The sequence below is a fragment of the Vigna angularis genome, chromosome 7 (assembly GCF_016808095.1).
Source record: "Vigna angularis cultivar LongXiaoDou No.4 chromosome 7, ASM1680809v1, whole genome shotgun sequence".
Classification (NCBI taxonomy): Eukaryota; Viridiplantae; Streptophyta; class Magnoliopsida; order Fabales; family Fabaceae; genus Vigna; species Vigna angularis.
Window position 1 is genome coordinate 26093705 of NC_068976.1, and position 16365 is coordinate 26110069.

The 16365-nt window shown below is 30.0% G+C and overlaps 1 protein-coding gene across 2 annotated transcripts; it reads right to left on the reverse strand.

The window, feature by feature from the left end:
• Positions 1–6009: 6009 nt before the first annotated feature.
• Positions 6010–15256, reverse strand: LOC108336602 (DNA repair protein RAD4). Of its 2 annotated transcripts, XM_052879990.1 has the most exons (14): positions 15125–15256; positions 14340–14405; positions 14172–14257; positions 13715–14002; positions 13533–13625; positions 12988–13080; positions 12766–12867; positions 12018–12067; positions 10704–11444; positions 9427–9670; positions 9153–9347; positions 8901–9053; positions 6983–7192; positions 6010–6629 (listed from the first exon to the last, which is right to left on the reverse strand). In XM_052879990.1, the coding sequence occupies exons 1-14, from the start codon at positions 15165–15167 to the stop codon at positions 6225–6227; spliced, it is 2769 nt and encodes a 922-aa protein (XP_052735950.1). In that variant the 5' UTR covers positions 15168–15256; the 3' UTR covers positions 6010–6224. The 2 variants fall into 2 exon arrangements, with proteins under 2 accessions (XP_052735950.1, XP_052735951.1); XM_052879991.1 differs by lacking the exon at positions 13533–13625 and having other exon boundaries at positions 15125–15225.
• Between the last annotated feature and the right edge of the window lie 1109 nt (positions 15257–16365).

Here is a 16365-nt window from a genome sequence, read left to right on the forward strand (position 1 = left end):
TTTGAGTATTGGTATCATTGTATATTTGGATGGTGTTGTACAATTTAATTGATGAACATGATATCAAAATAGGATTCTTCGCCGAAAACCCTATAGACGCAGTTATTAGATGACTGCATACTCTGCCGGTGTTAAAAAAATAATTTAATTAAAAAATAACTCTTAACATTGGTATTAGTAGGATAAAAATTGTACTTCTTGAACATTGCTACGAGGAGGAGAAAATTCGTGCTTGAAAGAAAATCTCGAACTCTAATATCCAGATGTGATAGAATTAGGAATGTAAATGAAGTATATAAGTTGGACTTCTTCGATCTACAATCTAGCCAATCAATTTAGATCTGTATTATAAAATTTTATATTTTTACTGTATAAGTCCATCTTGATTATCAAGGTCTTCTAAAAACTAATTTTGGAAGTTATTACATTCTTATCTACTCTGTTGAAAATTATAACATTTTTTTAATAGCAAAACAGTCTTTTTTAAAATGAAAGAGTTAAATATATTTTCATTCTCAATTTTTTTTTGTAATTGTGTTTCATTATTTGTAAATTAAATTATAAAGTATCTAATTTTTGTATTTTATGAAAGTCATATAAAATATTCCACGTAATGAAAATGAAATTCTGATTGTGTATACACAATGAAAAAAAAGTATATATTTAACTATAAATAAGTTTCGTGATATATAAGATCCGGGTTATGGAATATTCTAAAATTTACACCATGAAGGATTTTCATAAAAAATTCTAAAATTTACACCATAAGAGATTTTCATAAATTTTTTAATACATATTTATCGGATAAATTTTATTTTTATGGTTGGCTCTATAAATTATTCGTAGTTTCATCATCAATGTTAATTTTAAAATAAAAAAATTGAAATTGTATTTGAAAAAACGACTTCTAAATAATGGAATTATCTTTTCAAATACAATTTATCCATTTTTATGTTCTTCAAAATTTTACCTATTTTATTGATTTCAAAATAATTTTTTGTGGCAGTTTATTAAAAATATAACTATTCAATGTAACTTGTGTGAAATTAGATATACGTGAATTGAGATGGTATGTTTATTATTACAGTGAAAAGGGTTTAGAGAGAATTATTCTTAAGTTGAAGATAAATAAGGTAAACTATAGAGTTACAATACTTTATAGTAAATGTGATAGATAGTTCTCTTTTCGTTCACTATTTTAATGTTACCTTGTTCAATATCATCTTTTTCTTTTTGTGTTTGGAATTACCATAATCCTTCATTGTGAGTATTTGTGTAGATACTTTTATTTTTTTTTTAAGTATAAAAAGTGAAAGGTTTTGTTTTTACTGCACACAAACAATTTTAGGTGTTTGTGTATACCAAATAAAGTACCTTGTAATAAACTGTTATAGATTGTAGATTTTAGATTTTGTTGGGTTCAAAATTTGAAATGTACTTTTTTTAATGAAATTTAATAGCAATGATTTTTAATACATATATAAAAAATTATTATTTAAAAGTATTCCTTTAAACTCTTTTAGCTTTATCTAAACACACAAAAATATTTGGTATAAAAGAATGAGTTGGTGGTAAAAGTAATAGGAAAATGATTAGGGCCGGGCAAAAATAACTTATTTGTACTGTATTATAGTTAACTATATTATATTATACTTAAAAAAACTGATCCACTTTTATTAAAAGTTCAGTATACTATTTTATGGTTTAGTTTTTAAAAACCGAACTTATAACAGTTTTGGTTCAATTAACTGTGAGAACTGTATCTATTCTTTTCTCTTCTCTAGTTTCCGTTCAATTGCTCCGTCTTGCTAAAAAAAGTTATTTAATAATAAAATATTAATATAAAAAACCGTTCAAATAAAAAATTAATAATGAATTTTTTAAGACAAAATTTTTTTATCACAAATTTTTATATTTTCTTATCAATAAACATATATTACTTTTTAAATAATATTATTTTAAGTAATAAAAGTAAAATATATTTTTTCAAATTTAATTTTATTAAATGATTAAGTAATATAAATCATAAAAAAAAGACTATGTAACTTTAAATATATTATATTCTTTAACATATTATTAAATATGTAAAAATATGTTAAAAAAACTTTTAATGATATTAAAATGTATGTAAGCGTACACACTAAAATAACTATTTATTTTAAAAATTAACTTACTTTAAAATAAGGTTTAATAGGTTCGGAGGTCCTTATATTTGTGGGTTCGTTTCAATTGGGTCCTCCAATTTTGAAAGTGATCAATTTGGTCCCTAATTTAACAAAATTGAGTCAATAATATCATTTCCGTTAAATATAATGGACGGCGTTAACTTTTTAAACATGTGGCATGTTGAGGCATCTTTTTATGTGCAGGTGGCACAGTTTTATTTGAAGGATGCTTCAACATACCACATGTTTAAAAAATTAATGACGTCCATTGCATTTAACGGAAAGGGTATTATTGACTCAATTTTGTTAAATTAGGGACCAAATTGATCACTTTCAAAATTAGAGGACCCAATTGAAACGAACCCACAAATATAGGGACCTCCGAACCTATTAAACCTTAAAATAAATATCAATATTATTATTTTTAAATGATAGTATTTTACATACTAAAACTAAAATATGTTTTTTAACGTTAAATTTTATTAAATGAATATATAATGAAATATCATAAAAAAATAGTAATGTAGCAAAAATAATTAATATTATATAAATATCAAATGACAAAAAAATTAATAAATGTTTATTAAAAGTAATTTTTCTAGTATCATCTTTTATTATATTATAATAATTAATAAATATTAGTTTAATTTTTACATAATAAAATATAAATAATAAATAATTGATTAATAAAACAATTTTACGAGGGAACAAATAAATATAAATAAAAAATTATTTTAAAATAAAATAAGTAGATAAAAAGATAAAATAAATTATATACACATATAAAACAAAAAAAATATGAATAAAAAATTAGAAAAATAAATATAAAAGTAAAATAATATTCATGACAAAATAAATATAAATAAAAAAATAAAATAAAATAAAATAAATAAATAAATAATAAAATAATTTCCATACAAATATAATAATAAAAGAAATATAAATAAAATAGAAAATAATAATATCAAATAATTAAAAAGTTAATTTGTAAAACACTTATGAATAAAATAAAATAAATTTCAATTAAAAAGAATATGTACTGTTATACTATTCAGTTTAAAAACTAGTACAATTTAATTTAAAATTAGTATAATTCAGTTTAAAATTATAGTATAGTTCAGTTTAGTACAGTTTGATAAAATAAAAAACAGTTCAGTTCAGTTTGTCTGAACTGTTTTATGGCTCAGTTCAATTTAGACAAATTAATTTTTAGTTTAGTACATATTTTAGTAATACAGTGCAGTTCAGTTCTATTTGTCCACCTCTAAAAATGATGTAGGAAAGAATTGATCACGCCTTAGAATCCTCTCACTATGATTGTGGCATAGTTTTATTTATTTAATACCTATGATAAGGATTATTCATCATCTAAACTGAAAACTAACACAATAGTCCTATTATTCCCTTCTCAATATAGTTTATTTTATATTCAAAAGTAATAATGATTATCAGGTGATAGTTTGATGAGTATATATGCCCTAGATTTGAAAAGGAAAATCAAATTTATTATGAGAAATTAGGGGTGAGTTGGGTACTTGAAGAGATGGTAACTAAATTATAAGTTGGGGTCAGATGAAGAGGCCCAGAATCAAAACTTGTTACAAGATAGAAATTGATACCATATATAATAATGATAAGAAATTCTCAATTTCATCATACCACAGGCTCCATCTAAGTTGGATTGCTTGGTATTAAGGTTCCAAGTTAAGGAGCATGCAATGACTAAGAATGCCACTTGGATTCGACAGATAAATTCAATGGGACTATTTAGGTTTGAGATTGTACAACTCATCTCAAAGTTTTCATGTTGGCGAAGTATTTTGCGACATGTAAATCATAAACAGTAAAATTCTGGTAGAATCTATGAAAGTTTGAAGAGCTCAACATGAGAAAAAAAAAAGTATTTTATAATATTTAGAGGCAACTTTGTTTTCATGTGTCACGCGGTTGCACGGAAGTATTTGTTAAAATTTATTATGAGAATGGTGGAATCGATTCCATTAGTGTTGGAATTGATTATAAGACTTGTGGAATAAATTCCATTGGTGTTAGAATCAATCAAGGGCCTCATTGATTTTGTGCAACTTTAATTGTAATTATATTATTTTTTTGGTTGCAAGAAAGATATAATCGATTCTCTTCATATTTGTTGATAATGGAATGTATCTTCAAATTGGTTATTTCCTTCGAGGGTTCATAAGAATGTTTGTACTATGATGTTTTTAATGTGTGATTTATTTGTTTTGTGATGTTTTTGTGTTGCTTTGGTGTTCTGGTTCTTAGACGTGGTTAGTGTTAGTGGGTGGTTGGTGCTTCTCATTTACAATAAGCCCACATCTAGGGTGGTGGTTCTTGGGGTAGTTAGAGGTGATCTTGTTCATGATTTTTTGTTCGGGAAGAAAAATGTTTGCATTTGTGGTTTTTCTTTAAGAAAGGAAGGGGTTATTTACTTATTGTTGAACTTATGTCGTCTATATTTTAAAAAGGTTAGTTAATTTAGATCATTTTAATGGAAATTGCATGTATGAAGTGTAATTATACAAATTTTAGAAAACTAATTTGGTAGGTTAATATATTGTTTAGTTGGTATCTTAAGTAGAACTTGTTTATTTGATTATTAATTTTACTTTAATTTTTGGAAATATTTAGGACAAAAATGTGATTGATAGAAATAAAAGTCATGTATATATATTTTATTGTGGTGAGTTTTAATATTTTTATTATGTAAGGTGATATATGTATTTTATTATGGAGTTTTAATATGGTTTTTGATAGATATTGATAGAATTTTATTTAATTTCGTTTAAATTTAAGAATAGATATTAATTATAATTTAGGTAAAGTAAGCTTTATGTAGTTTCATAGTCTCACTTACTATATGAAACTTGTTAAAGGATTCTACACAAACCTCAAAGTTAGTAATAATAGTCATATATCCAATTAGGTGAAATCTATAAAGATTAAAATAAAATCTGCATATTAGATTACTTTATACAATGTATTATATGAAGGTCGGAAGTTATCCTATCAATGAAGATGACAAATTTTAACAAATTATGAAGATAAAATCAAAGATAGTCTTTTTATATTGACATTAATTGTGAGACAATGATTCAAAAACACCTATATAAGATTGCAAAATTTGAAAAATCAAATTAATACACTATATTAAGTAACTTTTCAAAATTGTTAAGTTTAATTAAATAATTTTTCAAAATTGTTAAGTTTAACTAATTGAGTCTGTGTTAACAAATCATGTTCAAAACTTATTTCAATCATGAATGTAGACATTTTTATTTATCTTATAAATTTTAATATATTTTTATTAACAATAATTTACATAATAATATACAAATTATTATTTAAGAAAATGTATTTCAAATTTACAAATCCTTTTTATAAATCTTAATTTTACTTTTTACAGTTTAATTTCTTTTTATCAATAACAATTTCAATTTTATTTTATTATAATTTTTACTAATTATATTTATATTTACATCAAATTTCTATAAATAATAAATTTGTAATTATCTATTTTTATCAATTAAAATATTTTTTTAAATCCATTACACCCATTAAATCATCCATAAACTTTCACAAACTTTTCCTTAATCCCTTTATTATTCATCCTTTCAAATCTCTTAATTCAAACAACACCACAATCTCCTCTCAATTCATCCACTCACTCTCTCTCACATCCACTCCCCTTTCCAAACACTACTTAAGAAACCCATGATATTTAAAGAGCCTAAATAAAAAAATAAATTCTCATAATGAAAAACTAACCAGAGATCATTTGATAAACATGGTTTGAGGATTTTGCTAACCAAAAAAAAATGGCGCATTTTATACTATAATCATGATTTTTTTAGGAATTAGTTAAGTCTATATCTTACAGCCAAGTTGTTTAATCAGAGCTATTCACTACCAAGTCACTAATTAACAACAACTTGAGCTCCAAAAACTACAAAACTGAAGGGGAAAAAAATGTCTTGCGTTGATTGTAGCACCATGGACAGAGAATTAAGATCTAAACATGAAATTATCTTCTAACGAATACTACAATTCTTCAACTTGTACTGAAAATCCACACTGACATCGCTTTGTCAATAAAGAGGTTTCCCTGTCAAAGCTCTCCAACTCTTTTAAAAACACATGTTCGTGATCTTTTACTGGAGGGCTTAATGATGCATCAAGACTAGTAGTATCACATTGGTCCACCTGTTGTTGGTGTCTTACGTTATGATTCTTGTCATAATTCTCACTAACTGTGACACTTGACTCATTATTTATACACTGGCCACCAGTTGGCATCTCTGAAGGCAAACAGTTACTAATATAACGATTATTTAACCTTTGACGAGTTACAATAGAAGAAAGAAGTTGGTACCACCGACTAAGAGCCTGTGTTTCATCCCTTTTCTTTTCTTCAGCTTGTCGCCTTTCTTCTTCCTCTGCATAAGCCTAGGGAAAGGAGTAAAATAAAATTAATAACATAAATCATAAACGTTATGAAAAAGCTACAAAAATTCACCAAAATTTACATAAGCGAAGAAGAAGCAAGTTCAGTGTTTCTTAGAAATAAACTTAAATAAAAAGAGGCTAAACAACTTCTAGAATCAAGAATATCCTTAAAAATAAAATGCTAGCCACATCAAACTTACCCTACCAAAGCTATCATACGTGGCAAAGCAAAGTTTATCAAATTAAATTCAACAGTTATATTGAGAGCAATAAAGTAGATGATATACTAGCTTCATAAGTCAAAGTTCAATTTATTTGCAACAATATTTATTCAGCAAGAAAGATAAAAATACCTCCAGCAGTACATCCTTGAACTCGGAACACACCACAATACCATCAAAGACAGGATATGAACGACCATTTTTAAATTCAAAACCAATCATAGCAGGCGCATAATCAATTTCAAGTCTCTTGGCAACAGAAAAGGCCTTTGGAAACCTTAAGTGTACAGTCCCTGGTGGAAGACATTTTTCAGACCAAACATCTACTCGACCTCGTTCGTTCTGGATGTAAAATAAGAAATATAACAGTCATTAATACGAAAACATCTATAATCTCCACAAAAACAAGCAAATGTACACTAGCTTTCCAGTTAGTTCATGTGAATGTGTATTAACACGGTGCAGCTACTAAAGCATGTAATTGTATTCAAGCTCCATTAGTTTCATTCTCTTCAATTTAAACCTAACCTCGCGTTTGGATAAGGGATTTCAACAATTCAAAGAAATTAAAATGTATAGTATTTGAATTACTTACAATTGAATTATCTTCATTTCTTAAATAGTTTGTTTGGATGGAGTAATTGAAATATCATAGATTTCAATTTTCTTATTTGGATAAGCAAGTTTAATTTTTATTTTAAGGTAAACTGAACTCTATCATTGAACCTGAGTTGAGTTAGCTCGATCTTTAATCTGGGACAACTTGTCTCGACTTTCGATCTGAGTCAAGAGTGTTACTCCCTCCACAACCACACATTGCTCCCTACACCTCCCCATTCCACTTTTGCCCTTATAAAATATTTAATTCGTGGTGGTTAAAATGTATTTACCTTCAACATTCACCCACTGTATCAATGCACCCCACACCCAAATACTCCCACGGAAATTAGAGAAAGATGGGAAATTGGGGAAAGAGGAAGAGGAGAATAAGAGAGGAAGAGAGAAAGTAAGAGTCTGGGCGATGGGGGTGTGGTGTGCAGTTGAGGGAATAAGAGAGTAAAAAATTAGGGTTTTAAGAAAAAGTTAAAAAAGGTAAAGGGTGGGGGGTGGTGTGTGACTGAGTGAATAAGAGAGTAAAAAATTAGGGTTTTAAGAAAAAGTTAAAAAAGGTAAAGGGTGGGGGGTGGGAGTGTGGTGTGTGGCTGAGTGAATAAGAGTATAAAAAATTAGGGTTTTAAGAAGTTAAAAAAGGTAAAGGGTGTGGGAGTGGGGTGTGGCTCAGTGAATAAGAGAGTAAAAAATTAGGGTTTTAAGAAAAAGTTAAAAAAGGTAAAGGATGTGGGGGTGAGAGTGGAGTGTGTGGCTGAGTGAATAAGAGAGTAAGAAAAATTAGGGTTTTAAGAAAAAGTTAAAAAAGATAAAGGGGAAAAGTAAAACTGGTATTTTTGGAACTAAAAAAGATTGGGGAGATGTAGGGAGCAGTGTGTGGTGGAGGGAGTAACTCTCCTGAGTCAACTCCAACAGATTCGACTTGGGCTGATTAGGCCCAACCTGAGTTGACTTTTTCCAAACAAGTCATTTTAGTTTAAAGAATTTTAAATTCTTGAAATAAATTAATTATCCTTCTAAATTACCTCATCCAAACACAACATAAAAGTTCTTTCTCCCTACTGCTTCCATACATTTAAAGTACAATAAAATGACTATTTGAAAGGCGCCTCCCGGTCCCAGAACGTGTGGTGATTATAATATGATTGAGGTTTTTACATTGTCATCTCATACTCTAGTCTAGATAATGCGGTAACTAAGAACAGAAATACTTCATTAGAACACCCATACACTAGACCACTAGGAGTGTACAGTTGGGGTCACAAATCTACTTGACATGATCTTAAAATGCCAAACCAACAATTGTTTTGCAATGATCCGGTGTGCAAGTCATGTGGTAAATAGTTGAATACTTTGCATAGAATTTTTCATACACCCATTACCATACATATCCATGCTATTTCCAATATTTAAACAACACCCAGAAAGTAAGGGACATTACCTTGGGAACTATCCCATTCACTGCATGAGGCAAATTTAACGGTTCCAGTTGCCACTTCCCATAAAGTTTGATTTTGTCCATAGAATCATTGCAGCCATAGTCATCAGCTTCAGAATCTTCTACTTTTTGAGGCTTTATGGAACGTTGAAGTTCCTGATGGATTTTATTGGTAAATAATAAATTACATTAATTAAAGTGAAAGAAAACAACAGAATCAGGAAAGCAACGCTAACATAGTCAGCCAATTGATACCTTCACAGGATATTCATTGGGTTTAACTTGAAGTCCTTCTCGCAGCCACCTATCTTTTGTCTTAACTGTTTGCACACAAGTCCTAGGATAAACTGGGTGACCTGAACAAAAGCCCAGTATTGGACCCTTTGGATGAAGTACTTGATACTTTGTCAGCCATTTTTCTATGGCATAAAGTGGGTGACTTTTGTAGGCCTGCAAAGGCATAAAAAGTCAAGATATATATCACCATGTAGAGTATTAAGCATCATGTTTCCTATTACTTTTGACCTACCTGCTGATTGGTAGGAAGAGGTTCAGTTAATGCTCTAGTTTCCAACTCAATATCCTCAATAGAGCTCCTAGTAGGGAAAAATGAATCCCTCACTTTGGATTGCTTAGAAATGATTTGGCTGTTTCTTAAATCATTCACACCTCCAGTTGCTCCCGACTCCAAGTCTCTCAATGGTGCCAACACCGGATCCCACCATGTTGAATTGACTCGATGTGATGCTATCTTGTACCACTTCATACAATACCTGACATGTCAACATGTGGTAGCATTTTCAGGCCACCATGAGATGTAACTTTATATAGAGGTGTCTCAAGCCTTAACAAAAGCTACTAAAAAGTAATCATGAACATGTTCAAAGAAGAGGGTGGAGGGGAGGGAAAAATTTATGTACTATTACAACCTTAAATATTATAGGGAAAAATATCTAAAGACAATTTAATCAGCACAATTCAGAAATTATAAAACACTTTTCTTCCCCAAACTGATCCTAATATTGGAGAAGGGCGGGATGGGGGAGGGGGGGAAGGGTTGGGTTGAAAATGGGAAAGGTGGGATTTTGGCCCCCAGATTTCCCACCTGTTCCCTCAAAAATTTTACTCTAACAAGGTAAAATTATAAAAAGGCATTCACTTGTGTCTTCACACCATGTTTCCTTTCCTAATTTAGAAACCCATTCAGCAGCTCAAGTTATTAGCCTTAAACTAATCCCTCCAATGTCTAAGGAAGTATTTTGTTTTTTCGTATCATTGTGTATGTGACCAAAGTAAACAAGGATATTTTAGTGAACAGGATTTCCCACGTATTCCTCTCACTTGAATGAAAGTTAAAAAAATTATAGTGTGTTATAATCTCAGTTACTATAACTGATCCTACGGTGCTTATTCCTGCAAAACTTGTCATCTATTGTCCTTCTGTTAGTATCCAAGAAGTATTCAGTGAGAACATGGATATTTTAGTGAACAGGATTTCCCCATGTATTCCTCTCACTTGAGTGAGAGTTAATAAAAAATATAGTATATTACAATCTAAGTTACTATAACTGATCCTACAGTGCTTATTCACTGCAAAACTTGTCATCTATTGTCCTTCAGTTAGTTTCCAAGAAGTATTGAGAGAGAATTTATGTTTGATCTCCAAGAAACACAAATAATTCATTCTTAATTTCTAAGAATATTTGAAATTCCCAAAAACAAATAATAAAGCAAGTTAGGCAATAATATAAAAGTTAAAAAAACTTCACTTTATCATACTTAACACATATAGAGAAAATATCAAACCTGCGGGTCACATCTTTGGCCCCTTGCCCAGCAAAGGCAACAACATATCTCAAAGATGTTTTGCATGCAGCCACCATGGCTTCAACCTTGTCCTCTCCATCAATAATCAAATTCACAGCATCAACATGCACCCACTTTCCTGTCAAATTTTCTTCACTGCAATATACTTCTGCCCAATACAGAGGAGATCCTACTTTCATTGATCCAATTGCTGTAGAAATTACTTGAGAGGAGGTTGAAGATTCTTCACCGGTAACCCTTTTCACTCTTTTGGATGGACAAGAAAAACACAAAGACTCAGGATTTGCAGCTGACTTGTTTTTACTCTCCTTAGATTCAACGGCTGTAGCAGAAAGAGCCATTTCCAACTGCATATCAAATTCAAGATCTCCTTTCCTCTTTGATTTACGAGATTTGTCAGTGAGACACGATTCCAGGTTACTATCTTGTGTCTCAGAAGCTTTCAAGTTTGCAACACTATCATTTCTTACTTCAAGAATAGGAAGATCTCTAGACTGATCCATGTGCTTTGTCACACGACATTTCTTACTTTTCTGCGAAGGGGCAAGAGAACTTTCACAGACATTCTCTCCCTCACGACAAGATAATGATTCTTGAGGTGATTTAAAATCCAATTTTCGCTTAGATATCATTGGTGTAGAAGTTTTAAATATCCCACAACTAGATCCACTTGCAACTTGAAACGGTTTAAGAGGAGAAACATCCAAAATGGACACAAACCTGAAATATGCATTTCATAAATTTAACAGCAGATATCCTCAGAAGTCCATGAATCACAAAAATTGAATAAATTTCGTTACTGACACTTGTTCATGGCAATAGTATTGATCCACTAACATCTTTTGTTTTACATATTTTATTACCAATTATTTAAAGTCACACTTCTGACTTGCCATGACATCTGGAATCAGAACTTCATTCTATACCATGAAGGTCAAAATAGAGTAATTGCTACGTTATCGTTGTTATCATTCCTTTTCTAGATTCATTACATGCACTGTCACTGTTTGTATATTACCATTCCCAGCTCAAATAATAGAAAGTACGATCCTGCAAGTGGTTAAAGATATGAAATATGAAAGCATTTTGGAGTGGATGATTCATAAATTAGGGAATGCTTCAGCAGTTGGAAACCAAGAATATAAATATGTAATATCAGGGTGTTTCTCTATCAAATAGAAAATACTAGCTTAAAGTTGCACTTAAAGTATTTAATGTACACAATTTTCCAATCAGTAATATAAAAAGTAATTCAGGAAAGATAGAAAGATATTCTGTTATGTGCTTTAATACCTGGCTGTAAGATTTAAAGCTCTTAATAGAGCCACTGATAATGCTGCAATCTGCAATTTAAAAAAAAAAAAAATACTTGCCCTTGTAAATGTTCTGCAAGGCACTAAGCAATTATATAAAGTATACAAGATAACAGAATCAACCCAGTCACTCTCAAGAAACTTTATTTTACTACTGATTTAGGTTAGTGAATAATAATCAGATGAAGACCATCATCAGATCCTTTTTTCAAGTAATGAAAGAATTAGTAGTAACATATCCTGCACTTTCAAGTTCCGACCTTAGAACTAGAGCATTTGTTATATGCCTGGGTAATCATATGACAGAGAATGGAAGCTTTATTAAAAGACAAACTCAACATCTAGTGAAGCATATTAACAAAAATGCTATTAAAAATGAACCGGGCCAAACATGCATTCAAAAGCCAGCTCAAGGAACAAGCATTATCGAAGCCTTATAAAATGTATAGACCATATTCTTAATCAATATGGGTTATCTTAAGCACACAACCCCTCAAGATTGGACATCTAGAGCCTAAATTTTGCGGAGTTGAACATCTACAGATAGCCCAACATTGATATCAAAGAGGCTTACATACCATATTAGAGAACAACACAACTAAGCATAACTCGCTCCCAAAATACTACATTGGGAGAGCAGGACTGCACAAGTCCTATAAGCAGTATCTAGCCATATTCCTATGCAGTGTGAGACATCTTAAAAAAGGCCATAATAAAAATAGATGTACCTCTTCAGGACTGCCCTCATGTAATTCTAAAGCTGATGCCAAACCAAAGCATGGTGAAGTTTCTCGACTCGTACAGTTTTTAACATGGAAATTATTGTGGAACTGCATGTGTTTCACACAAGGAATCAAACAAGATATAACAAGTGATATAGCATGGATTTACATAAAACAGCACATTAAATGTAACCAAATAGTATATATCCTAATTAAATTAAACCATACCCATGATATTAAAGGATATAGAGCCTTTGAAGTGAGTTTTTCAACATTTGATAGCTGGAGCAAGTGTGCTGGAAGTAGAGAAAGCAGAGAAGCCTGCCATTATCAAGAAATGCACAACTTGACAAGCAATTTTGGAGAGAGAACAAGTTTTAAATTGTTTCACTTTTAGATTAGCCTTTATTGTGGCCAGCCAAGCATCATATTTATTTTGCAGCTTCAGAAGACAGCTTAGAAAAATGTTCTCCAAACTAAATATCCATCAAACATTATAAAATAGAATTAGGAACAAGTAAACTCAATCAAAATTGACGAAGTGGCTTAACATATACATATAATGAACACGTTGTAACGAAATCCTATATTAACAACTGTTTTAAAAAATATAACAAAAAGAGTAATATCTGATACAGTAGTTGAGTTATGGATTACCACAAACAAGTGGTGCTAAGGAGGCAAAAGCTTGATAACACAGATGTAGCATATAAAGGAAATGGTAATATAAAGTTTTTATCCATTCAAAATATTAAAAATTAACAATGGTCAACCTGAATAAGAGGATCATCACAAGCATTGTCTATTAATCTTCCTCGTGCGAGTAAACAAAGCAAATGAACCTTGTGTACAAGTTCAGCCAACTCCTGAAGAATTTTACATATTACTTTTACCAAATAGCTAAATGTTATTTTCATATTAAAGCCAAGCCAAGTTCAGTGTTATAGCAATTGACCTTATCCTCGGCAGAAGCTCGTCGGACTTGTTTCTGTACAGTTGAATGTGGGGTCATATTCAATTCAATTGTTACAGGATGATCATCACTGGCAATTACACCATCTTCCCAATCGGAGTCATCCAGCTCTTCCTTGTTATCCAAGTGGTCCTGACCTGAACTACTACATTTCTCTCCAGCAGAAGCATTTCCCAAGGGATTTCTACTACAATGTCCAACCTCTGAAGTTTTTGGTTGAAGCACTGGATCCAAGACTTGGGTTCCATTTTGTTCAGGCTCAAACTCAGCCTATAAGAATATCAGAAGAATAACATGCTGCTTTAAGAATTTAGACACTCATAATATGATTTAAACGTAAAAACGCCTAAGAATAAAGTCAAATCACAAAATTAAATCACTAAAAGCATTGCACAGCACAAATTACGATAAGTAAAAATAACAAATTAGAGGGACCAACTGTCTTTTTTTTCCGGGAAGTGCCAACTTTATTAGCACGGCGTAGAAGCTTTCCAACAGCCTCTCGAGATATTTCGGTCAGTGCTCCTGAAATTTAGTATAAACGTTGAGCACTCGTGAGTAAAATAATTTTACTCAGTAATAGCTGTTGGACATAATTTTATCAAACCATTGTCACTAGGTGATTGAAATTTGTTTCCATCTTCTGAGTTTTGTCGGGCTCCAGTTTGATCTTCTGCAAAATTGACGGGAAATACTCAAAAATATATTCATGTTACCATCAAATGGTGTAAAACTAAAATGAGAGCACATTAAGAGTAGAGCATTGATTTTCATGATTAGGAGAAAGCTAAGAAAACTATGCCTCTCCTATTAATTTGTTGTTTCAATTCCCCTAAGAAAATGAGTCTAGAGCTCGACTCAAGCATATGAAAGTGTGACACTCTATCACATCAGCCCCGAAAAGTGTAATGCGTTGTTACATCAATCCTAGAAACTATGAAAAATCCAAACAAGTTCCTTAAATTTCTAGTTGTTTCATCTAAACTTTTAAATCCTTAGTATCATTTTGATCCTTAAACATGTATTAGTATTATCACCAAGTCACAGATTTTTCTTTTTTTAAATTTTGGACCAATGTATGTGATTGACAGATTGCCTTTTCAGAAACTTATTTGAAACTTACTCAGTTTGGAGGACTAGTGTGACAAAGTTATACACTTTCAGGTACTAAAATGGAGGTTTAAAACTTTCCGTTAACCACAAACCATGTAACTCTAAACTTGAAAAATTAGGGGAAAACCAAGAAAAATTACAAAAAAAAAAATAAAAAAAAAAGTGAAAAACTAAAAAACGAAACAAAGCAAACAAACCTTCCAATTGATACGCCGATTACAAGTTGGAATGGAAAAAGTAGAAGAATTTGATATAAGAGAAAGGAAGGTTGTTGAATACCTGAAGTTGAGGTTTGCCTCTTCCGTTGGGAAGCGCGTCGCATTCTTCTTAGGAGATGAGTGAGAGGGAGAGAAAGCAAGTGAACCACGTCGCGCCCAAAACTGTTGGGTCTTTTTTCAAAGAAAAGGGCGAAAAAGCCCCTGAAAAAAAAAACCTTAAGAAAGTGTAAGCTTGAACCTAAATGTGTATTTTATGTCATTAGATTTTATGATAAATATATGTATTTTACTTAAATGTGTATTAACTGCATTTTAAATTTACAATTCATTATTTGGGTTGTGATATTTAAGTTTTTTTTAGAGTTGACGATTTAAAAAAAATAAAAATTAACATAATGGTGATAGAAATAAATAATAATACAGTGAACTTGAAATGATATCAACTCTACACACAATATATCATTTATCATTTTTAGTAATTATAGATAATTTTATTCTTAAGATTAATCATCATATAAATAAATGTATTATTTGTTTTAAATAATTTCGTCATAGTTTTATTTTTTTAAAATATTTAAAAAAATTAAATTGCACTTAATTTCAATTCCTAATATTTGGAACTATTAAGTATGATGGAAACAAATCTAAAAAAATTGAGAAGAAAAAAAATAATGAAACCTATACTAATATACTAAGAGTTAAAGTGTTAAAGATATTTAAGAGGTGTATGGAATATCTTTTAAAACAAGATAATAAATTTAATTTTAACATATGATTTTTATGATAAAAATATCCTTTTAAAGAGAAAGTTAGTTCTTATATTAGAACTTGGTACATCTCTTTATATCAAACTAAATATTAATAGAGTCTAATTAAACTGTGATATTGGGTGAAGTGATACAAATAGTTAAGACAATTTAATATTTGATATTTATATATCTTGTGAATCTAATTATAAATATTTTGCTTATATAACTAAAAGCCTTATGATTAATCTTTATAGTATCATAAGGTTTAATGTGAAATGGATTGATCTTCCTAAAATTCTATGAGATGATTTGTTTAATCTCCATCTTACATAAAGAATTCAAAAAGAAATATATAATATACTCATTCTTGATTGGAGAATTGAGAAAGTAATTTCCAATTATACTATTACTATTCTTGATCATCTAAAAAACCATTTTCAATAATTTTGTACTTTTCTTTTTTCAAGAATATTATTTTAATAGTCTATTTTAAACTCAAACTATATTTTTTTAACTACTAAAAATGTGATTGACTAGTTATGTTGGATAGTTA